Source organism: Lemur catta, unplaced genomic scaffold (genome assembly GCF_020740605.2).
Source record: "Lemur catta isolate mLemCat1 unplaced genomic scaffold, mLemCat1.pri scaffold_65_ctg1, whole genome shotgun sequence".
NCBI lineage: Eukaryota > Metazoa > Chordata > Mammalia > Primates > Lemuridae > Lemur > Lemur catta.
This window is the reverse complement of record NW_025423864.1, coordinates 1116625-1140788: the sequence shown is the minus strand read 5'-3', so window position 1 is coordinate 1140788 and position 24164 is coordinate 1116625. Positions and strand designations below refer to the sequence as shown.

Sequence of the window (24164 nt, the reverse complement as noted above, 5' to 3'; positions counted from 1 at the left end):
TGTCAAAGCATGCCTACTCTGTGCAGTTACGCTTTCACAATTGTTCCAAAGAAGTGAGTGTGTGTGTGTGTGTGTGTGTGTGTGTGTGTGTGTGTGTATATATATACATATATATATATATATATATATATATATATATATATTCCTAGGGGAATTGCTAAAAAAGAAGTAATTTAAATAAAGTAAGGAGGGTAGAGAAATGTCTATCAATGATGCAGCAATGTATGGCTTAACAAGTAATAATTGCTGCCTTCTGCAATGGCTCTATTTATAAGATTCTTGTGGATGCCATAAGAAACACTTGTATTGAAAGGAATAGTAAGTGAAAATGAACAATGTGAATTTATCAGTTTGGTGCAATATAATGGCTATTTCACTATGTACAAACATATCAAAACATCATTTTATACTCCTTAAATACACACAACAAAATGATTATCCCTATAAAAAGGTAGATTAGTAGTATTCCATAGTTACATATCTGAAATTTTACTAATCCACTCATGTATTGATGTGCATTTGGGTTATTTCCACATCTTTGCAATTGTGAATTGTGCTGCTATAAACATTGGAGTGCAGATGTCTTTATGAAAGAATGTCTTTTTGTTTGTTTCTTTGTTTTCTGAGACAAAGTCTCACTCTGTTGCCCAGGCTAGAGTGCCATGGCATCAGCCTAGCTCGCAGCAACCTCAAACTCTTGGGCTGAAGCAATCCTTCTGCCTCAGCCTCCTGAATAGCTGGGACAACAGGCATGTGCCACCATGTCTGGCTAATTTTTTCTGTCTATGTTTAGTTGTCCAGATAATTTCTTTGTGTTTTTAGTAGAGACAGGGTCTTGCTCTCGCTCAGGCTATTGCTCAGTCTCGAACTTCTGAGCTCAAATGATCCACCTGCCCTGGTCTCCCAGAGTCCTAGCATTACAGGTGGAAGCCACCATGCCTGGCCCTAGAACATCTTTTTTTCCTTTGTTTAGATGCCCAGTAGTGGGATTACTGGCTCAAATGGTATTTCTACTTTTAGCTCTTTGAGGTATCTCCAAATTACTTTCCACAGGGGTTGTGCTAATTGGCAGTCCCACCAGCAGTGTAAAAAGTGTTCCTATCTCTCCGTATCCAGGCCAGCATTTGTTGTTTTGGAACTTTTTGATAAGGGCCATTCTCACTGGAGTTAGGTGATATCTCGTTGTAGTTTTGAGTTGCATTTGCCTAATGAGTAGAAATATTGAGCATTTTTTTATATTTGCTGGCCATTATTCTGTCTTCTTTTGAAAAGTTTCTGTTCCTGTCCTTTGCCCATGTATTGATGGGGTTGATTGTTTCTTGTTGTTTTCTTAAGTTCTATATAGATTCTTATTATCAGCCCTTTATCAGATGTGTAGAAAGCAAATATTTTCTCCCATTCTGCAGGTTGTCTATTCACGCTAATGATAGTTTCCTTGGCTGTGCAAAAGTTTTTTAATTTGATCAGGTCCCATTTGTTTATTTTTGTTGATGCTGTGATTGCTTTGGGGTTCTTCTTCATAAATTTTTTGCCTAGGCTGATGTCTGAAAGAGCCTTGCACCTCTTATATTATCCTGGACAGAGATTGAGCCCGTCCTTTGATGTGAGGTATCACAAGGGTTGAAAACATGCACCACATGTACTCGCCATCAAATTGGTACTAACTGACCAACACTATGGTGTTCACATGGTAGTAATACTGAGTGGGTGCTGGTCGGGGGAAGGGTAGAGGGTAAACCCACAACTAATGGAAGCAGAGCACACTGTATGGGGAAGGGACATGCTTGTAGCCCAAGCTTGGGCAGGGCAAACAGCATTGTATGCAACCGTTAGGTTTATTACAGGTAGAAACCCAAAAAGGATGTATAGGACAGAATGTGGTTAATGCAAAGCTTAGGCTCATAAAACAATAGCCACAGCAGTCTGGGGAGACCCCGGACTTTGTAGATCAGACAGCTGCAGCCAGCATTCCTTCCCGCTCCCTCCCTGATGGAGACCAAGGCTATCCCTCCCTAGGTCTCCTGATGAGGACTATGCCAGAACAGAAGGATGGATGCGACTGGGGAAAGGGGCCATAGGACTTGGTCATTTTAAGAAAAATGTACTACAAACAACTGTTGTGCCCACTGTCCTCTGCTGCCCACAGCAGGAAGCAATTCTCCACCTGCCAGTGTGGCCCAGAAACAAAGAAGTGAACACAGCTGGTGGGAGGGGGTCGGCTATCCCGGTTTATAAAAAACCTGATTGAACTCCCTTCTGTGTTGACACTTCTGACTCAGCCCACCCACACCCGGGTGAATAAACCAGCCACATTGCTCTCACATAACCTGTGTGTGAAATGTGTCCTTTAGGTCATTCATTCACCCTTTCAGTAACCAAAATGTTTGTACCCCCATAACATCCTGAATAAATAAAAAAAAAAGAAAATGTAGAAATTATTATTTTTGGTAAACCAATATAAACAAGATAATTTACTGAGTGCCAGAATGCACCAAAAGTAGTTGCAGTACTTGGCTATTTGGTTCGGGCTGTAGTCTTCCAAAAAGGAGTCAAACTCATTAATATTTTCATTTAGGGGGATGGTGACAAGCAGTTTTATGACAGTATCCCTCTCTAAATCATAAAGCTTCCAAAATACTTAGCTCAAGGACTATCAGGTCAGGTTAACTATGTGAGACTATTAAGGAGAAACAAAGCCAGATAAAACAAGAAAAGAGGGAGAGATGTAAACTGTTCTGCACTCCCATTTTAAAGGCAAGTTTATTTATTAATGTAATTTTCCAAAATTATATTATCTAGCTAGCTTTCACTTCCCACTAATTTCATGAACCTGTCTTAGTAAAAGGCGTGCTTTCAAGGCAAATTAATGATCTTAACTTATTTTCCATTCCATATTTTGACTTACATTTTTAGTTTCTTTGGCAAGTATTTTCTGTCTTCTAACTCTAATTGATAGAAGTGTTTATATTTTTCCAGTTCAATACAATGAAAATCTTCTGGAGCAGTTGTCATATTGGAGATTTGGGATTCAAGATTATTCATTCTGAATTCCCTCTGACTGCTTACTGCAGCCAGATGATTCTCTCTCAACTGTCGTCTGTATTCTTCCAATGCTGCTTGTGCCTGAAACAAATTAAAAGGATACATTTTTAGCAGTGACAACCTAAACAATTCTTGCATATTTGTTTCCTTCACTTTTGAATCAGACGGTGATTTTATTTGATTTTGCTTTATCTTAGTTTTTAGAGAAAGTATCTCCCTGTCACACAGGCTGGAGTGCAGTGGCCCAGTCGCAGTTCACGGCAGCCTCCAATTCTTGGGCCCAAGCGATCCTCCTGCCTCTACATCCCGACTAGCTGGGACTGCAGATGTGCACCACCATGTCTGGCACATTTTATTATTTTTGGAGAGACGGGGTCTCATTATGATGCCAAGGTTGGTGTCGAACTCCTGTTCTCAAGTGATACTCCCATCTCCACCACCCAAAGTGCTGGCAGGCATAAGCCACCACACCCATCCTCAGAGAGCAATTTTAAATACATGACAAAAGAAGATGAGGTTTAAAATATTTATCAGCAATTATCAACTAAATCGATCATTCAATTTGGGTTTTAAAAAATTGAATCATTCATAAATTAGTACTCAAGGAATCTAATAATCTAAAGAATAGAAATAATTTACAATTTTAAAAACTGAACATTGTAACACAAGTACAATTCAAGAGTATGGTAGAATTTCTAAATCCCATTTTTTTTTTCTTTTCCTAGTACTATTGTTTTATGCTAACTGCATGCTAACTGGCCTAAATATACAAATGATTCTCTAAGGTGCATCACTACTCTCAAAGATCGATTTAGTTGTAATGATGATAGAAACTGAAAAAGTTAAAGGGAGAAACAAACGCCACCCTCATTCTAGAAATCTACAAAACCAATTGCTAAAAGTGTAGTAGAAAAAACACACACAATGTACATATGACAATATAATCTGCAGGGAAATGAATGCAAGTGCAGTTCACACTTAACTAACCTGTAAAAATAGGTTGACTTCTCTTAATTTTTCTGCAATAAACTGTGTGGCTGTTTCTTGAATTTCCTGCTTCTACTGTTGAACCTGACCACGGTCTACCATGTTCTGTTCCAACCTAAGTGCCTGTCAATTCATGACTGGATTACTAAAATTTGGTATATGTATACAAAGAATATTACACAATTGTGTATGACAATAAGAAATGACAGTGGTCTAGCACCACTTATACTTTTCCTGGATTGAGCTTGAGCCCATTATCCACAATAAGGTATCACAGGATCAGAGGAATAGCCTCCACATGTACTCACCATCAAATTGGCACTGACTGATCAACACTATGGCGCTCACACGGTAGTAATATTCTCCAGGAATTAGGGGTTTGGGGAGGGCATAAACTCACAACTAATGGACATGGTGAGCATGGTAGAGGGGAAGAGCGTGCTTCTAAACCCTGCCTGGGTGAGGCAAAGACATAAAATATAACCAAAACGTGTGTACCCTCATAATATCCTGAAATAAAATATAAATTTAAAAAAAGTATTTTTTATGTATAACTTTTATTAGCTGGAAACAAGGTATGTTTCTAGCCTGATATTGCAAATACATTTATCATCTGGATATGTTTATATTCAACTAGATTCAACATATGGTCACAAACAAAGATTACTTTAAATTTTCTTTCAGGAACTTTGAAAAAGATTTATGTTTCTTGATACTTACTTCTTCTGGTTTCCCTTTTTCATTTTGATACAGCCTTTCTTTCAACTGATTGCATTCACCGATTAACTGCTTACTTCTATCTTCTAGCAGACGGGTTTGCTTTCCGTTCTCAGCTAGAAGGTTTTTCACAGTATCTTGAAATTGCTCTCGCATATTCATCAGTGTCTCCTCTTTATGCTCTGCTCTGCTGTGAGCGTACACCAGTTGCTCTCGAAGCAACATATTTCCTCTTTCTAGTTCAGATATTCTCTCCTCTAGATATTCCTGTTGTCCAATGTATTTCTTCACGTGATATTGTTCATTTTCATACATTTGATTGATCTTTTCCATTTGACATTCTGTTTGGTAGAGGTGTCTTTGGACACATTCCAAAGACAGAGTCTTATCTCTCAGAACATTTCTTGTGCTATGGAGCTCATCTTCCAGGCTACCGATTTGACTTTGAGCCTTAGAACAGTTTTGACCAAAAATCTCATGGTTTTCTTTGAGATCAGACACAGGTACATTTATTTCATTCCGTAAGCAAAACCACTCATGTCCTGCTCTCTGGAAAGACATTTCGACGTCTCTTCCTGACATCAGAATTTGATCAACGTATTGATCATGTATTGCAGCAGTCAGTCTAGAACTGCAGGATTCAAGTTCTGCTTGCAGTTGTTCCTTGCTCTCTTTTTCATTTTGTAGTTGAGCATTTAGCAAGGCATTCTCACATGCCAGAGCATTAAGCTGGTCACTATACTGAGATACTGTGTCTGTTAACTTTTCCACATTCTTTTTCATGGTCATTTGAAGGTTCTCATTCACTTCTTCCACAATTTTAATGTGGTTGATATACTTATTTTCTTTTTCCTCATTCTGATATTTTATTGTGGCTATTTCCATTTGTAGCATGGCTATTTCTTCATGCAACATGTCATTTGTACGCATGAGAAATCGTTCTTTTTCATAACTCTGACAAATCTAAGTACAACAAAGGGAACTTTTAGTTAGCACTCAATGAAATGACATATGATTTCTTCTTAAAATAAAGGAGAACCTATCCATTTATACATTGAAAATGATGCAATAAGAGGATATCCAACTGGAAATAGAAGATGGATCAAAACCTCACACTGTATAATAGAGCATAAATTCTCAAAACATCAAACATTCATTTCTGGAAAATGAATCCATGAAAGGAAAAAGGAAACCATTAGAGAATTTTTAAGAATCTCAGAATTGGAAAAGCCTTTCCCTGAATTACAACAAAATCAAAGGCATAAGAAGAAAGATTTATAGATTTGACTACATTAAGAAATTGGGTTTACACTGTAACAGCTAACCTCTGCGTTACCCATAGGAAGAGACTTAGCTTTGCATATATTTGGACAGATAAAATTTCCTTATAGATATTCTACCTTCCTAGCTATTTGTAGTCAGTGTGTATGGTACATTGGTGGACAAATGATGTATCTAGGCTTTGTCCTACACCATTTCTACATACATCAACAAACTCATTTAGTTATCACAGTTCTGAAAAGGAGAGGTTAACAATGTAGGCAAGCTGTGGAATTTCCCCCAGGTCTTCTGATTCTACCTCTACCAAATCACAGTTACTTCTCTTGTGTAAGCATATAAACACAAAGGAAGCCTTTCATTTCAAAACACCAGCCATAACTAAGATAACATTGATTGAGCTCTTCTTAAGAAAATCATGAATTGCCATCACAATGGCTCTTATTTTCTCCTGGTTACAATGTTTGAAACCGTAATCAGTGTGAACAGGGGAAAATGCACTCAATCATTTTACTAGGAACAAAACACTTATCAAAAAATTCTCACTAAGTCTATGTTATGGCATACTATTGTTTGCAAAACCTCTTTGTACTGAAATAAGACACTACTTGGAGCAAATTGTAACTCCTCTCCACAGTGAGGAGCATGGCATCCCAAATATGGTCTCTGAACTGGCTGTCCTTTTCCTCCTTAACCATCAGTGCAAGTAATAAACTAACCTCTCCATTAATATATCAAGGGAATGGAATCACTTCCCAAAACTAGAACATCTATTCTTAGTAGCAAGGGATTTGAGATTATGAAAATACCATCAATTCCTACAGAAAACATTAAAAGCCTCTGATTTGGATGAGGCCATTGTGACTATAACTACTGGACTATGGCAGAGAAATGTAACTGAATTGAGAACAATATTTTATCCAATGGGCCAAAAATGCCACCACCATCACTGCCATACATGTATAAATACACAGACACGCAGCTTAAAATACTTTATACTTTCCAAGATGCATATAGTTTGTGTTTTACATATTAATATATACACATACAAGCACACACAAACACGTATGTGAAAATGACTAAAGAAAATACCTGAGATTCCATTTCCCTCAGAGTCATTTCTGTTTCAGTTTGTGTGTAAAGTTGATTGGCCAGAATCCAACCTTGTAATTGTCTGGCATTCCGCTCTCCATATAGCTGCCTCTGACTCTCGTTGTACTTTTCTGCAAGCTAGAGATATAGTAAAGTTTTTGGTCTAATAGCATCAGGGAAAAAAGTCCAAAAAGTTAATTAAGAGTATAACCTTTAACAAAGCTGTGAAAAGCAAGAGCTTATGGAAGACAAGGACTTTTTTGTCTCAAGAATTACTCCAATTTTAATTGAATAAATGACAGCTAAATTCATCAAAGAACAACAATTTTAAATACACACATATATAGTACTGTGAAAAAAAATTTACAGAACATTAAACTAGTTTCATTAGAGTTTCAAAGCTATAGACCTTACTGTAATATAAAAATGCCTAAATTAACATTTTTATTAGTGATTAAACTCAACTTTCCCTTCATTGCTCCATGCAGAACGCATATACTGAACACTTATCAGATGCCAATATTTATAATAAGGAATTTTAGCTAAAAATGCCATAATTCATTTTTAAGATAACATTTTTCTTGTGTTTTAATCCTACATAACATATATTTTACCAAATTGATGTAAGCAATATTGTTGACATAAAGTTAATCTGGGGAAAGGACATGGTTGAAGTTCTGACTCGGGGGTGGGGGGGGGTGATGGGCAGGACATGGCAATATATATAACCTGGACTTTTATACTCACATAATAAGCTGAAATATAAAAAAAAAATAGAAAGTTTTACCGAAGATCAATTTACCTCAGACAAATAGTTTCTTAATATATTCATTTCTGCATTCAGTGTTTTGACAGACTCTTCAGCTTGTTGTTTCATTTCAACTTCTTTCCTGCATTCCTCTTCCTTTTTTCTTATCTCTTCTCGAGTGTTTTCATATAACAGATCAGCATTTCTTCTCTTCTCTCCTTCTTCTTTTAAGGTACATCTGCAATTAAATACACTTATCTTTTAAAATTAGTTTTTTGTAGAAAATACAAAGTCCACTTTATGATCTGCCTCTTCATATGTTGGTCTATTATCCTAATAAAATTTCCATGCTCTTGAATATTTTTCCTACTTCTCAGGTTTTTAATTTCTCATTTCAGTCTCTTCCAAAGGATATAAAGAGTACTGATGAAAGAACTATCTGCTAACTGATAAGTTTGTGTTACTAGTACCTCTGGTAAATATTATGGAAAAGAATACTGGCAATGATCCACTAAAGATACAATTTGAAAGTTTCCTTGTTTTCACACAGTCATAATTACCCCTCAATTAGGGCAGATCATTTCAAGTTAACTAAGTTTTAAAAAGTCACTGTTTATAAACAAGCTTAGACATTCAGTAGAAATAAATTGTCAACTTCATGACATATTGCAGGTATCCCTAACAATAATTTACCGTGTAGGAGAGCACCTTCCCATGTCTTTCACAGAACATGTATCTACAGATTACCATGATCCAGGAACAGCCTAAGGAGTCCAGTATCTATTACCCCACACCTTTTGCATTTCTTTGTTTGGTAACATGTTCAGTGTATCTTGCTCATTATTTTATATTTCATAAAAAATTTTAAAATCTGCTTTGGAACAAGAGAAGATCTAATATTTAATTAAATAACATAGGATAATATGTATTTTAACATAGAACTCTGAATTAACTTTATCTCTGTATGAGAGAGTGATGTTGAAGAAACAAATCCGTAATTATGTTCCATGTTACTTTTTGTTCCATGCATATTCAGAATAAAAGCATATAAAATTTTTAAAATTCATTCTGGGTTGAGAAAAATGGCCATTTCACATTCTGTTCAATTGTAAATTAATATGAAGTTTCTTGAGAAAAAAATATCAATATTGATCAAAGATCTTTCTTTAAAAGTTCCTATACTTTCACCAAAAATTCTACATTGAAGAAATTATTCAAAGTAAATAGTTAGAAATGTAGGAAAATATTTATATCAAAGCTGTTCCTTGTAGCATTGATTATAATACAGAAAATTTTAAAATTCAAAACATAATTTCTGGAATAATGAGATTTCCAAATTTTAGACTTCTATGTAGCCATTAGCATTAAGAAGTAAAAGAATATGCATTTATTAGTAGACATATTCACAGTTTATAACTTACTGTCTTACTTTGAAGAATTTCACACTCTACAACATCACAGATTTTACCCCTGTTAAACCCCAGAATGGAAGTAGCAATTACTCAAATTCTCCTGTAGATCTTTAGTGTGAAGTAAACAGTACATGCAAACATTTCTTTAAAACTAGGATGTCATACCTCAAAGTAGAGAGTTCACATTCCCATACGGCTTTTTCATAATTTAACTGTGACATTATTTTTTTGGCTTCATAGAGCTCATCTTGCAGAACGCTAACCTCGTTTTCCATTTTTCCAATTTTTATTGTGAGTCTTTCACACTCATTGCTTTTAAGTTCTACTAATCTTTGCTGGGAAAGAATGGCATCTTGCATTTTCAATAGGATAACAAAATCTGTATTAGGGAGAAAACAATAAAGATATAAAATACATGAGTACTTTTGGGATATAAAGGACTGCACATTTAACAGTCACTCATTCATACAATGAACAAATATATAGCGAGGGCCTGCAATGTGGAGGACCTTACACCCAGCTCTGAAGATAAAACAGATAAGACCTCTGTTCTTATTTAAATACTTAAAGTGTGGTCAGGAACAAAGACAATTATAAATTCAGATAGATGCTATAAGTAAAGAGAGTTCTATGAGCACTTAAGAAAAACTGATCTACACTGAGCCCAGCGAACTGTCTCTGAGGAAGGGATGGCAACACTGAAAAACAGAAGATGAAAGGAAGCAGTTGAGCAAAGGGAGAAGGAAAACATTCCAGCCACTCTACAGCCTGGGCTGAAGCTCCACTGCAATCTGCTTCCAGCCAAGTTGGAGGAACAGGTGCTGATTGACCTTCTTACTTGAAACAACCAGAACAAAATAGACAAGGCACATTAAACAACGATTTTCAGGACAGTGGACTTCAAGCAATGGAGACCATGATCCCCGAAAGAAAGGAAACAAGTGAGCTAAGCCTTATGAATGCCTCAGCTCTCTGCCTTGACAGACGTTCCAGGCCATGACTGAGGGAGGAAAAACCTCAGGTAGAGTCTCCCAGACTCCCCGAGTTGAGGTGATGAAGCTGAGAGTCTGGTAAAACCAAGGCAGAGAGAGATCACAGGACAGAACACTGGATAGGAGAGAATAGCACAGGGAAAGAAACCTGGAGACCTGCAGAGATCCCCTGTCGGGTATTTAGTAGAGTAACGAACAGTGCATGTGTGCTAGGAAACTACCTAAACCAAGGGTGGGGGGTGGGGAAAAGCTAAAAGAAATAGAGGAAACCATGCCTGGTGTTCACACAGAGCCAGGAAGAGTGGCCATTCCCATGAGCCAGGCTGGGAAAAAAATCATACTAGCAAAAAACAAGCAAATTAAAATTTTAAAAATATTTACAACTTCATCAAACAATGAAATACAGATAAAACTGGTAAAATCAAGAAAACCTATACACTGAAAACTATACAATATCACTGAAATAATTAAATTCCATTATATAATTGGAAAGATACCGTCTGGTGCCAGAACAATTGAATATCAATAACCAAAAATGAACTCAAAATGGAACCATAGATCCAAATATTAATATAAGCCCTAAAACTAGAAAACTTCCAGAAGAAAGCACAGTAGAAAGTCTTTGTGATCTTATGCTGGGCAAAGACATTTTAGACATGCTATGAAAATCAAAATCCATAATTGAACAAATAGATAAATTGGACTTCATTAAAACTATAAACTTCTTCTCTTTATAAGATACTACCAACAGAAAGAAAAGTTAAACCACAAACTGGGACAAAGTCCTTGCAGAAAAAAAAAAACAAAAACATTGTTAATAAAGTAAAAGTATCCAAAATATATTTTAAAAAACCTCCAAAAAGATAGTTCACAAAGAAGTCATACAGATGGCAAGTAAGCATATGGGAAGATGCTCAAGGTTATTAGTTATTAGGATAATGTATATTGAAACCATTATGATATGCACAATACACACCCACCAGAATGCCTAAAATTTAAAAATTCTAAAAAATGGCACAACATGGTGTTTGTGGCAATACAGCGCAACCGGAACTGTCAGATACTGCTGATGGCAATGAAAAACTGTACAAATACTTTGGAAAACAATTGAGTAGTTTCTTAATAAAGGAATATAAAGGGGCATGAGGAGACTTTTGTGAGTGATGGATGTTAACTATCTTGACAGTGGTGATGGTTTAATGTCTCCATATGTGTCCAAAATTATCAAAATGTATTTTTTATCTATGTCTTTATCATATATTAATTATGCTTCATGAAAGCCATTGATTAGAGCGACAAGCATCTAAGATGGTGGCTGGAACACAGAGAGAAAGAAGGGTAGAAAATTATGCAGTATAATGCTGGAGAATTGAGATCTTTAACCTTATAGCAATGAAAGGTGATAGCTGCGTTTTAAGCAAGGGAGGACCATGATGAGATCTGGAGTTTTCAAAATATATAATTATGGTTGAAGAGTAGACCACAGTTTGGGCAGCTAGGGTAGAAGGGAAAACAGTTTTAAGTGTATTCCAATATTCTAGGTGGGAGTTAATGGCAACCTGCCCTTGGCTATAGGTAGGAGGAGAAGCAGAGTCAACAAAAAGACTGGGCATGCCATTCACACAGAGAAAAACACAGTGGAATTATCATAACTCTTCAGCTGACAGTGCACAATATACATTAGTTCTAATTGTACATTAACATAAAGTATATTTCTGGGATGAACTCGTGACTATAGCACATCAGTGCTGTATGGTGCCGTGCTAAGCAATGGGTACATATATGTTACTTAGGATACGTAAGAAGGTCTTACATTTATACAATGGTTCTACCTTTACAATACATTCCAAGCTGTTCAACAAGCAAGATAAAATGCTGATAGTAAGAGGAAGGCAACTCACAATCCTCTGGGGCTGTTGCAGATGACCAAGTTAAGTCATCATGGTCACTCATAGACTGTATTTGTTCTTTCACCTACAAAATAAATAACACTGCTTCAATATGTCTCCAAATACTCATAGCATAAAAAAATGTACAGAAGTGCTAGTTATCCAACTTTTATATGAATAAAATCATAGGTTCTTCTAAAAGAAAGGGATTTTTGTTCGAAGGATACCTTTATCGATGCCTACTGCTTCTTACCACTTTTTCAAAGCAAATGACTTTACAACAAAATGTCCACTATTTTCTTATTTTATGTTGTATAATACATATTCTAACAATATTTTTGATAATTTATTTTTAAATACCTTGTTCTTTTCATTAGGTGTTTTCTTTGCAGGCCTGGAAAAACACAAACAATTTCTTTCAGAGAAACAATAAATATATGAAATACAAAGAATAGCTAAAACTTTTGTATATATAAATGTCTAATTTTTATATGATAAAATTCATATGTAAATTTATTTCTCCTCTTCAAAATGTTACAGGTAATTATATTTACAGGCAATATAAAATATAATAATTTTTACAAGGAAGTTTAAATGATAGAAAGTAATATGAAGAGATACAGAAAATATATTAATAATATCATAACAAAGAATTAAATTTAGATCAAGCTTTCTGACATTCAAAACAAAAGGAAACACATCTTAGCTACATTATTTGATAGAAAGAAATCTATCAGGGTATTTTTATTGTGATTATTCTCCTTTTCACTAAAAACAAGCTTTTACTGGCACTGAAACCTATTTGGGAAATCATACTTATGTCCTTATATGAGGGAAACGTTTTTCTCATGATGGTATTAGCTAGCTCATTCCGAACTTATTATGCAGATACTATGCATTATTTTAAGCACTGTGCATGTGGTAAACTCATTTTTGTCCTCACCATAATCCTGTGAGGTAGGTGACACATTAGGTATTTTATAAAGGAAGAAGCTAAGCACAGAAAGGCCACAGAACTTGCTCAAGCCCATAAAGCTTGTCCGTAGCAGACCCAGCATTCAAACCCAGGTTTCTGACTCCAAAGCATGGGTTTCCCCATGTGATGTGAAAGTAACATTTATTTTTAAGTGTTTTAAGTGAGATGATAGCAGAGGAAACAATATTATCATTCCATTTCTTTCCAAAATCATACATAATAACTTCTAAACCTTACAAATGTTTTCTTAAAAGGTTTTATACTCAACCAATTTTGGAAACATATTTTAATAAACTAAACATTTATTTTTTCTACAGAACGTCATCAGCAAGCATTCATTTATCTATTCAACTGTTCATTCATGCATTCAACAAATACTTATTCAGCATGTAATACATGTGAATGACATTGTTGGTACAATGAAACTTTATTTTATACTTTAGAACTTTATAATCCAGAAGTAATAATCTGTGGTAGATCATAATAGTTTGCTTTTTTATTGTACATGAAGAAAGCCCTCCCCACAATCTAAATAATTATAAAGTTGACACATATACCTGATACTTTAGAGCACCTTACCAAATCATAGGTATTTATTATGCTACTGGCAAGGGTACTGTAATATATACATGGTCAAAAAGGAATGTTTAAACTGTAATAAATATGCCTTAAGTGTCTGTGTGTTTTTACTACACTTTTTAAAAATCCTATCTATTACAGTTTAATTTTTAAGTCATCATTGGCATCTTTAATTCAATTAGAAAATTTCATTTCTGAACCAGTTCTGAAGAAATAACATCCTACTATAAAATCATACATGAATAGAACTTCTAAGGACAATTAGTTTACTACAAATGCTTAAAACGTAATGTATGAAGGTTTCTAGTGCTCAGACATGTAAACAAAATTAAATTTCCTTCTCTACTTGGTCATTCCCAACAGCATACAAATATATTCTCTAAAAGCTTCTAATTTAAAATAAATAAATAAAACTCCCTTGAATCCCACATTCTTCTTCAGTTATTACCCATTTCTCCATTGCCTTTCCCAGGAAAATGTCACTCAAGAGCTGTCCATGCTGTCCACTACAGTCAGGGTTCCATGGTAACCATTTATTGAAACTGCTCCTTTCTTGAGCTACTTCACTTAGGACAATGGTCTCTAGTTCCATCCACTCTATAATAAATTACAACTAACTAAGGGGCACACACAGACACACAGGGAACTAAAAGTCATTGGAAATCAAACAGGGGGAAATAGGGAAAGGGGCACAGACCGCCCTGAAGGGTATACTGAACACTGCTCAGAGGATACAGGCACACTCACAGCCCTGACTCAAGTTTTACAAAACCCACCCATGTAACGAAAACATTTGTACTCTCTTAATATTTTGAAATGAAAAATAATAATACTTAGCTTAAAATACAAAAAAAAAAAAAAAAGAAACTACTGCTCTACTCCTTGTCCAAGTTCACTTGTCCTCATCTTAATCAATCATTTCACAGCATGGATACAGTTGAGCATTCTCTAGTTTTGGCAGGCAACACTATTATATTTCCAGTAAAAGTAATCACTGCTGACATTCTTTTACAAGGACATAAAGGACTTATAGATTTTATGTTCCTTCATTCTATTTCACTTCAGGCGCTGTCATCATTCACACCTCCAGGTACTAAACTGGCCTGCGCATACACTGCTCATCACAGATTCGTTTGAGGTCTGTTTTTCATTTTCATTTTTCTTTACTTCCCTTATATGCAATGCAGGACCAGTACTTTAAAACAAACACATAAAAGAGATAATGTTTTCTAATAATTCTATTGACAATATATAAAAGGGAATTTTTTATAAACTTCTACATCTTCTCCATTTCAATTCACTTATTAATTTAAAAAAATATTATGAAGCACCAACAATATGCAAAGAAATACATATTCCTTGCTTCAAAAAAAAAGGTCAAATGCAATTATGATACAATGTGATACACAAGACTGAATCTTTTTGAAAAGTTCTACATGAGCCCAGGGAAGGCTTCACAGAACAGACAAAATACATAAAAGAAGCTCACCAGGCAAAAAGTAGGAGAAAGCCAACCAACTTAAGGAAAGAATGTGAGTACCAAGATGAGGCACAGGGTGTCTAGGTGTTTCTTAGGAACTTGAAAGGAAAAGTGTAAAATACATAGAAGCAAATGCTGAGAGGTGAACGCTACGCTGACCTTGAATCCTACACTGAAAGCTGGGAGCTCACTGCCTACAAGAAATGATTCTTAGGCATAGGAGCAATAATTAGATTTGTGCTATATTTTTGGTTTTCTGTTTAAATATGACAATGTTTCACTTCAAAAGTTATAAAATAGCATGAAGCACACATAACATGAATGTAAGAAATCGGCAAATATCTTAGGGGAAATCCTTACTTTTAGAATACCTATATATCATTCTATATAGGATTTATAAATGGTAATATTGTGATGAATTATAATTTTGTTTGAAAATAAAATAATTTTTTGACTTTTATATACTTTTAGCCTAGCTAATTCTAATGTAAATAGTAAGATATACCAACAGAAAAGTGTATTTACTTTTTTGTGGAATAAACACATGTGTAAGAAAATCACTATCATATACGTATATGAATTTACAAAGAAACCAAAATTTCCCACAGGAGATTATGTTAGGAGTTGAGCATGAGCCTTTAAATATATCAAAAACAAAAACAAAAGTAACAGCTATAAAATGAATCATGTAGATAACTGTTCTGTTTAAGACTAAGCAGGCCAGAAAGAAAAGGGGGTTGGGGAGAAATCTTCCTGAGAGCAATTATCAAACAACTGCTCTTGACTCAAACTGCAAAATAAGTTTACGATTCTAGAATAACAAATAGTTTTCATTTTGAACATAGTTGATAGAAGGCTGATTTCAACACAAAATGTCTGGTCCTCACACTTAGAAAATGACTGATCTGTAGCCATGGTAACAAATAGCCACCCCCAAGTAGTTTTAAATCTAGTCAATCCATCAGTGACCACTGGCCTCATTCACCAATCAGTATCAGCCACTTGCTTCTGAGAGACAGCCAGTCAGACACAAACTCATTCCAATAAACATGCCTGGGAGTGCCCAGCACTCAACCACTGTGTCACTCAAATAACCGTGCTAGTACAGATGATGTCAACCCACGTATTCCTCTGAAAGGCTGCCAGTCCTTCAATGCCACTCTTCCCAAAACCCTGTGTAAGATCAGCAACTGCTCTGTCGGAAGAAACTGCCTCACCAGCATAGCTCTCTTACTAGAGAAAGCAATAAATTCCAACTTCATCTTCTTATTTCAGATATTGAAGGCTCACCATTCTTTGGAAAGAATTGTTAAGTCCATTAAAATTACCTCACTTATATTTTACTTTTCTTAATAAACACAAATGAAGTTTGCAATTCCTTTGATCTGTCTTACCATATGTAAAACAATCATCATTACAGTAAAAGAGTAAATACTGAGTAAACACATTATTGGGCTTTTCTCCCTAAATGAAAACAAATAAATATACAGAATATAGCTTATTAAAGTGTACGTAAGAATTCAAAAATGCATAACCGCTAGGTAAAGTTGTCACAATGAACCCATGTCACACTTTTATTTTTTTTTTTTTTTTTTTTTTTTTTTTTTTTTTTAATATATTTTTTTTTATTTCAGCTCATCATGGGGGTACATAAGTTCAGATCATATACATTGTCCCTGTCCCGCCCATCCCCCCGAGTCAGAGTCCCAAGCGCGTCCGCTCCCACTCTCCAGACAGTGCGCCTGGCACTCGCCATGTATTCATACCTCGATCCCCTCCCCCCCCCACCTCCCCGGGTCTGCACCCTCAGGCATGACCATTCCCCAGAGGGTGCGCAATGCACTCGTCATGTAGGCATACACCCATCCCCTCCCCCCACCCCCCCCATCCCAGTCTGATATCCAATTGGTATCCTTCCCTGATGTACATTTAGGTGATGATCAGGGAAACCAGTTTTCTGGTGAGTACATGTGATGCTTGTTTTTCCATTCTTTGGATACTTCACTTAGTATAATGGGTTCCAGCTCTCTCCAGGAGAACCAAAGAGATGTCGTATCATCGTTATTTCTTATAGCTGAGTAGTACTCCATGGTATACATATACCACAGTTTACTAATCCATTCGTGGATCAATGGGCACTTGGGTTGTTTCCACATCTTTGCGATTGTGAATTGTGCTGCTATAAACATTCGGGTACAGGTGTCTTTGTTAAAAAATGACTTTTGTTCTTCTGGGTATATGCCCAATAATGGAATTGCTGGATCAAATGGTAGGTCTACTTGAATCTGTTTAAGGTATCTCCATATTGCTTTCCATAGGGGTTGCACTAGTTTGCATTCCCACCAGCAGTGTATGAGTGTTCCTGTCTCTCCGCATCCACGCCAACACGTGTTGTTTTGGGATTTTTTGATAAAGGCCATTCTCACCGGAGTTAAGTGGTATCTCATTGTGGTTTTGATTTGCATTTCCCTGATGATTAGGGATGTTGAGCATTTTTTGATACGTTTTTTGGCCATTCTTATGTCTTCTTTTGAAAAATTTCTATTCATGTCCTTTGCCCATTTTTTGATAGGATTGTTTGATTTTTTCTTGCTGATTTTCCTGAGTTCTAAATAGATTCTTGTTATCAGTCTTTTATCTGATGTGTAGTATGCAAAAATTTTTTCCCATGTCACACTTTTAAATGAGATTTAGTCTAATGATTAAAACAATACCCACAGGGTAAACTCCATACACTCAGTTAATACAAGTGTATGGAGTAGGTCCTTATGACATTACATGCTAGGCTGTTTTCCAGACACAGGGGTATGGCAGTGAACACGCAAAAGTCCTATCATGAGAGTGAAGGAAACACACAATGACAGTAAACAGAAAAGCTGGGCAAACTGCATCATATGTTAGAGGAGAAAAGGTAAAGCAGGATAATGAAATGTTTATGTGTCGGAGAAGAGGCATGGTGGAAATGTTAGCATGTCTAGAAAAAGCCTTGCTGAGAAAACAGTTGTTAAGGAAAGAACTGAAGAAATAGACAAAAGGAGGCCAGAAAGATTTCTGAGGAAAACCATTTAAAATAGACAGAACTGCCAAGTACAGAGGTGTGCCTGTAGAGTTTAAGGAATAGTGAGAAGTTCAATGAGGCAGTAGCAGAGCTAAAGGGATTTAAAAAAATGGAAAATTAAGGCAGAGGGACTAAAGATCAGATCACGTGCTTCCTTTTAGGTATTAAGAAGAATGGTGACATATACTCTGACTGAAATGGGAGGCAATTGGGATGTTCTGAGCAGAGCAATGACATCCTCTGACTTGTTTTAACATGAGCACTGGGTTAAGCATTGATGGAAAGAGGACTAGAAAAAAAAGACCATTTAGGAGTGCGTTACACTCATCTAGACAGCAGATGGTGGTGGCTTAGACATTGGTGGTGGCTTCACCAATCTGTGAATGGTTTCTGCATCTATTTTGAAGGAAGACCTGACAAGATTTGCTGACAGATTTGGTATGAGATGTCAGAGACAGAGAGGGAGAAAAAAAGAGAGAATGAGAGAGAGAGAGATGTCAAGGATTACACCAAGGTTTTTGCCAGAGTAACTGAAAGGGTTCCCATTAACTCCGGTAGGAAAGACTCCATGATGAGGGTGAGGTATAAGAAAGAACATCAATAGCTCAATTTTGGACCTCGTAAGCTGTGATACCTAATAGCTAACCAAAGAGGGAGGTCAAGTAGGCAGTTTTGTCTATAGGTCTGGAATTAAGAAAATCATTAGCACACACAAGGTAGTAAAAGTCATGAGAAAGAAGCCTGAGGACTGAGCCCTGGGACACTTCAATGTGCGAAAGGTGGGGTGTGAGGATGAACACACAAAACAGACTAAGATGGATGAACTAGAAAAGAAGGAGGAAAAACCAGGTGAGTGAGTGATATACTGAAAGTCAAGGGTAAAAGGGATTATGGAGGAGAGAGTTTTTCACTGGAGAAAAGATTGCTGACAGAGTGAGTAAAATGAGGTCTCAGAAATTATATCTAGATTTATTAAAGTGAAAATCAGTGGGAACTTTGAGAAAACCAATTTTGCACTAGAGGTGGGAGTGAAAATTGCTGGAATGAGTTCAAGAGTGAATGGCAAAGAAATTCAAGTCCATGTGCAGACACTAGGCAGTTTTTTCAAGGCCATCATACCTAAGTGGCATGATCATGGACACTCTAATGTTCTTCTTGTTTAGCTATATATTTCAATCACTATAAAATAATTATATAGTATATTTTCACACTTTAAATGTTTCCAAATTGTATACATATGGCATTTTAAAAAACGCCAGACCAAGGTATTAAAGAATAAATTCACAAAAATTATAGAATTACAAGATCCTATGAACATTTCTAGATCATATAAGCTGATTTTTGCTTATACTTTTGCCCATACTTATAAAAAAGACCATAGAAACACCAAAACATTCAAAAGTAGTATTTTTGCCTTTAGAAACATCATCCAATTGCAGGATATTTTATACTCATCAAATATAGAAAGCAATCACTCATACTAAAATACTGATTCAAGGACAGGAATAAAAGGGGTAAATGCACAAAATAATCTCATTTTTAAACTGAATGTTTGTAACATATAAAGTCACTGTAGAAAATACGGTATGATGCATACTGACGTATATTTAAAAGGAAGGTTAATGCCATGAATTCAGGCTATCTTTACAAAGAAGATTCACCACATTAGCAGCACCTTGGTGTTGGCACGGGGGTCAGCAAATTAGTGTCTTGGGGCCAAGTCAAGCCCGCTGCCTGTTTTCATAAGTAAAGTTTAATTGGGACACCACCATGTCTATTTATTTACTGTCTATCACAGTTTGTGGACTACAATGAACAGAGGCCCTGTGGTTCACAAAGCCTAAATCATTTACTATCTGGCTTTCTACAGAATGAGGTGGCCAATACCTGGTTAGTAGATTAAAGATCCTTTGATGTATTTTAGTAAGTTTTACCCAAAATATGAAAATGTTTATATGGGATATGGATATGCAATCCCTTGGCAATATCTGGATTAATGTGAGGATCCAGCAGGTGAGCACTCATGCATTGAGAACAAAACCCCAACAAATCAATAATTAGCAATTCTGTTGGGAACAAGGTAGAGCTGCAGTGTAGCATGCAGCATCCTTTTGAACCTCAGCAGATATTACAAGAATTCTAACATAATTTGCTTAAGATGTGTCATCAAACTATATGCTTTAAATATCCATCAATTGTGAAGTAATCAGTACACTACAGATCTAACTTTGTTGTTTAAATGGTTGCATATGACATTATTATATGGACATGACAATGTAACTATTTCCTTCTTGATTGGTATGTAGACTACCTCGAAGTTTTTGAGATGATGATGTTACAGTAACTATCTTTAACATGCATATACATGTATGCACGTAACACACTTGTATAAATATTCTGAACACACATATATTATAGATCTTTGACATACATAGGCTATCTATTTTATGAATATATTGGCTTCTTGTATGTTATATACAATATAGAATAAATGTCCTTAACTCGTATGTGTTTACATGTGTTTCTACAAGTCATGTTTTCCTGCAGCATCTAGTCCCAGATCCTAAGTTCCTGGTAGGCCAAAGGAGTGACATATTTGAAGTGTTGATACATGCTACTAAATTACACTTCAAAAAGGATTTGTCAATTTTATTTACCAACAGTGTATCAAAATGCATTTTCCTCACATTTGCCAACACTGCTAATCTTTTAATAAAATGCCAGTATCATTGGAAAATATGTTACATCATTAATGCACATTTTTCTGATCACCGAGCAAGGCTGAATATACCTACAGAAAGCATAAAATTTGTTAATCATGAATATTAGTCCAATTAGAATTAATTGTATAGCACAATAAAATTATCTACTGTTAAATATTGCTACAGGCTTACCTATCACACACTTCATTCTCCATCCTAGGAAATTGCCAACTGTCAGTTTTTCTACTCTTTCTTTCTTGAAGTAATGCGTCATCGTCACTGTCATCACCAGCACCATCACATAGGTTTTCTGATGCTGCCATTTTATTGCTTTTGTGCTTCTCCTTTTCTTCAACCTTTAATGAAAGCTTGATAGTACGAATAATTGTTATTACCTTATCAATAAAAATAACTTTTTCTCTTTTCATTGATTTTATCCCTTGACTCACCTTAACTGTCATATTTTTAATCATTAAATATTTTGTGCTTACTTGAATATTATTGTACATAATTACCATATAATTATAATTATTATGGTATTATTGAAATTTTTATAAAGTCTACTTCATTTCTGTTTGAGTGAATGAAACAGAATTTTCCCAAATTTCTAAAAGGGCCCTTCTTAATTTTTTGCTGTTATTCACATCCACTCTTCTCTGGATAATAGGAATTTCCACCCCCATTTGACTGGCAGAGACAGAAAGAAAAAGACAAAGACATAAATCACGTCTTCTTCTGTCTTATCACCTGGATTTTACGTTAAATGGCCAGATTTAGAGGATGCAATATTGTAAGGCTTCAGGAACAGAGAGAAAGCTTTCCCTTTTCTGCACCAAGTTAATCTTTTGACGCTGCCGTTTATCATTCTTTTTTCATTTGGATAGAGAAATATCCAAAGACGAAGATACACACAAATGTATATGAACCAAGTTTGTCACCACACAAGGAGCAGAGTGCAAGTGCTCAGTTGCTGGTGTGGAGTCCTGAAAAATGAGATGCTTCCCAAATTTCACATTCAGTAGCCATACAATTTTACAGTTGGAGGATGTACATTATAAAGTAATTATCTATTTTAGCTCCTTCACCTACTGATAACTGGAGTAAAACCGAGAAAGATTAAATGATTCATTCAAAGCTCCTAAAGTGGCATTACCTAGCAATTTCTGACAAAAAAAGAAAAAGAGATAGTGGAATTGCATCATGCTGAATCAGGTAAATTACGAGATTAAACTAGTCAAAAACTAGTCAGATAAATTAACTGTCTGACTTTGGCAAAATAACTAAATGCCTTAATTGGGGGGCAGGCCTCATCTACATCGACATTTAAAAAAGAGTATCTCTAGATTTTTGTGTAGCTTTAAAACTCAACGTACAGAACTCACCTTTCCATTTTGGAGTCAAATACTGTATTTTTGGCTGGGGATTTTTCTACTCATATGATCAAATCATACTTGTCAAATCTTATACCATATTTGCAACATAATGTAAATTCTGATTTCACAAACATTTGAGAGTGGCGATTTTAAAAGCTATGTGGAACTATATATGTTTCTGGTCAATAATATTTAAAGTGGTTATGATGGAATTTTAAGTTCCAACAGTTTGAATCAAATAGATGAATCTTGCACACATAAAAGCACATTAAACAGATTCACTTGGCTGGGCATATTTGTTGCAAATCTCAAGGTTAGACACATATTTATCTCTTCTCAGTCACTGCTTCCTTCCCACTGTATTTTCATTTTATTGCTCAAATCAATGCAATTCATCTTTAAGTCACTAGGGGGTGAAAAAATCCTAGACCTTACTACATACTTTTATTAACTTATTTTACATTTATTCTTGTTGAGATGATATGGCATATGAATGAATTAGCTTCCCAGTCCTTAGGCCACTTGGAAGACTGGAGATGGAGAAACAGGTTGATTAAGGAATAATGATTATGAAAAAAATATTCTGAACTCCTATCATTTACATAACAGATAAAATCTATTTCTATATACAATTATATCTTTAGATAACTCCATCTTACCCATGAACTTTTATAAGTAGAAAATCAGAATGGATCAGGCAATTGATGAAGAGAAAGTAGAAAGGGTAGCACTTAAGTACTTTTTCTAAAGATTGCTAACTGGGGAGTGTCACACTTTTAATTATTAGGATCCAAAATCAACACACCAATTAGAAAGAAAAGGAATTTCTTAAATGTTAATTCAAATGATATACCATAAGATGATAATGTCACGAATCTAGATGGACAATCTGCTTAAGACTAGTTCTAATATAGTCTTGTTAGAAGAGAAGTTTCAGAGACAGGGCTGAGATCACATGTGGGGACTTGCAAAGTGGGAGCAGATGTTACAGTAAATAACCCTTAGACAGGAGCTGACTAGAGGGGCTGTTAACCATAGGCAAGAACCAGCTTCAGCTGGCTTGTCATTATGATTTCTGTCATTTTACATGAACTTAGGCCAATTATTACTGGAGTTTTACAATTGCTCCACCCTTGAAATCACCATGATGGCTCAAAGACAGCCATATACAGTATTAAAATGAGAGCAAACCCAATTTTAGGAATTACTACTCAAATTCATAGCAAAAGTCAGCCCCTTACTCATAAATACTCCTCCCCTCGATTAATAAGACTTCAGAACACCAAAAACCTCTTCCTCCTGATGCAGATGCTCTTTTCAAAGCCTGCCCACTCTCTTACTCTTGAGAGAGTGCACTGTTGCTTTCAATCATTCAATATAAAGCTTCCTGCTTGACTTTCATGGTCCATCCTAAAATTCTTTTCCTGATTAACACCAAGAACTTGGAAAAAACCTCCATTCAGAGGCCACTAACAGTCTAAAGTCTCCTAATGACAGTGAATTTAAAAATATAATAACATTTCATGATTTCCCACATTAAAACAAGTTAGAAAGTTGTTTGTACCCTAACACCAAAGGACCCCTTCTTAAAGATATGAGTCCCTTAACAGACAGTACAGATGACTTTATGACCCTATTCTCACCCTGGACATAGATGATGAAGTCAATTAGAGACCACAAGGCAGAAGAAATCTTTAACCGTGCCATTAATGATTGATAACATAAAACTGAAAATTCTGAACCACTGGCAATGGTTACTCCTTTGACATGAATACAACTCAGTGGTCATCACTCTTAAATTACTCATAATTTCTATTGCTTATAATTCAATATTTGATG

The 24164-nt window shown here is 35.6% G+C and overlaps 1 protein-coding gene across 1 annotated transcript in view; it reads right to left on the bottom strand.

The window, feature by feature from the left end:
- Nucleotides 1–2886: 2886 nt before the first annotated feature.
- LOC123629952 (ankyrin repeat domain-containing protein 26-like) overlaps nt 2887–24164 on the bottom strand; it is a 64258-nt gene continuing 42980 nt past the window's right edge. The window contains exons 12-19 of the mRNA XM_045539306.1: nt 21145–21320; nt 12518–12551; nt 12170–12242; nt 9442–9655; nt 7919–8102; nt 7117–7254; nt 4750–5709; nt 2887–3123 (exon numbers count right to left, since the gene is read on the bottom strand). Of these exons, the coding sequence (XP_045395262.1) occupies nt 2902–3123; nt 4750–5709; nt 7117–7254; nt 7919–8102; nt 9442–9655; nt 12170–12242; nt 12518–12551; nt 21145–21320 (2001 nt within the window). The 3' untranslated portion in view covers nt 2887–2901. The remainder of the gene's footprint in view (nt 3124–4749; nt 5710–7116; nt 7255–7918; nt 8103–9441; nt 9656–12169; nt 12243–12517; nt 12552–21144; nt 21321–24164) is intronic.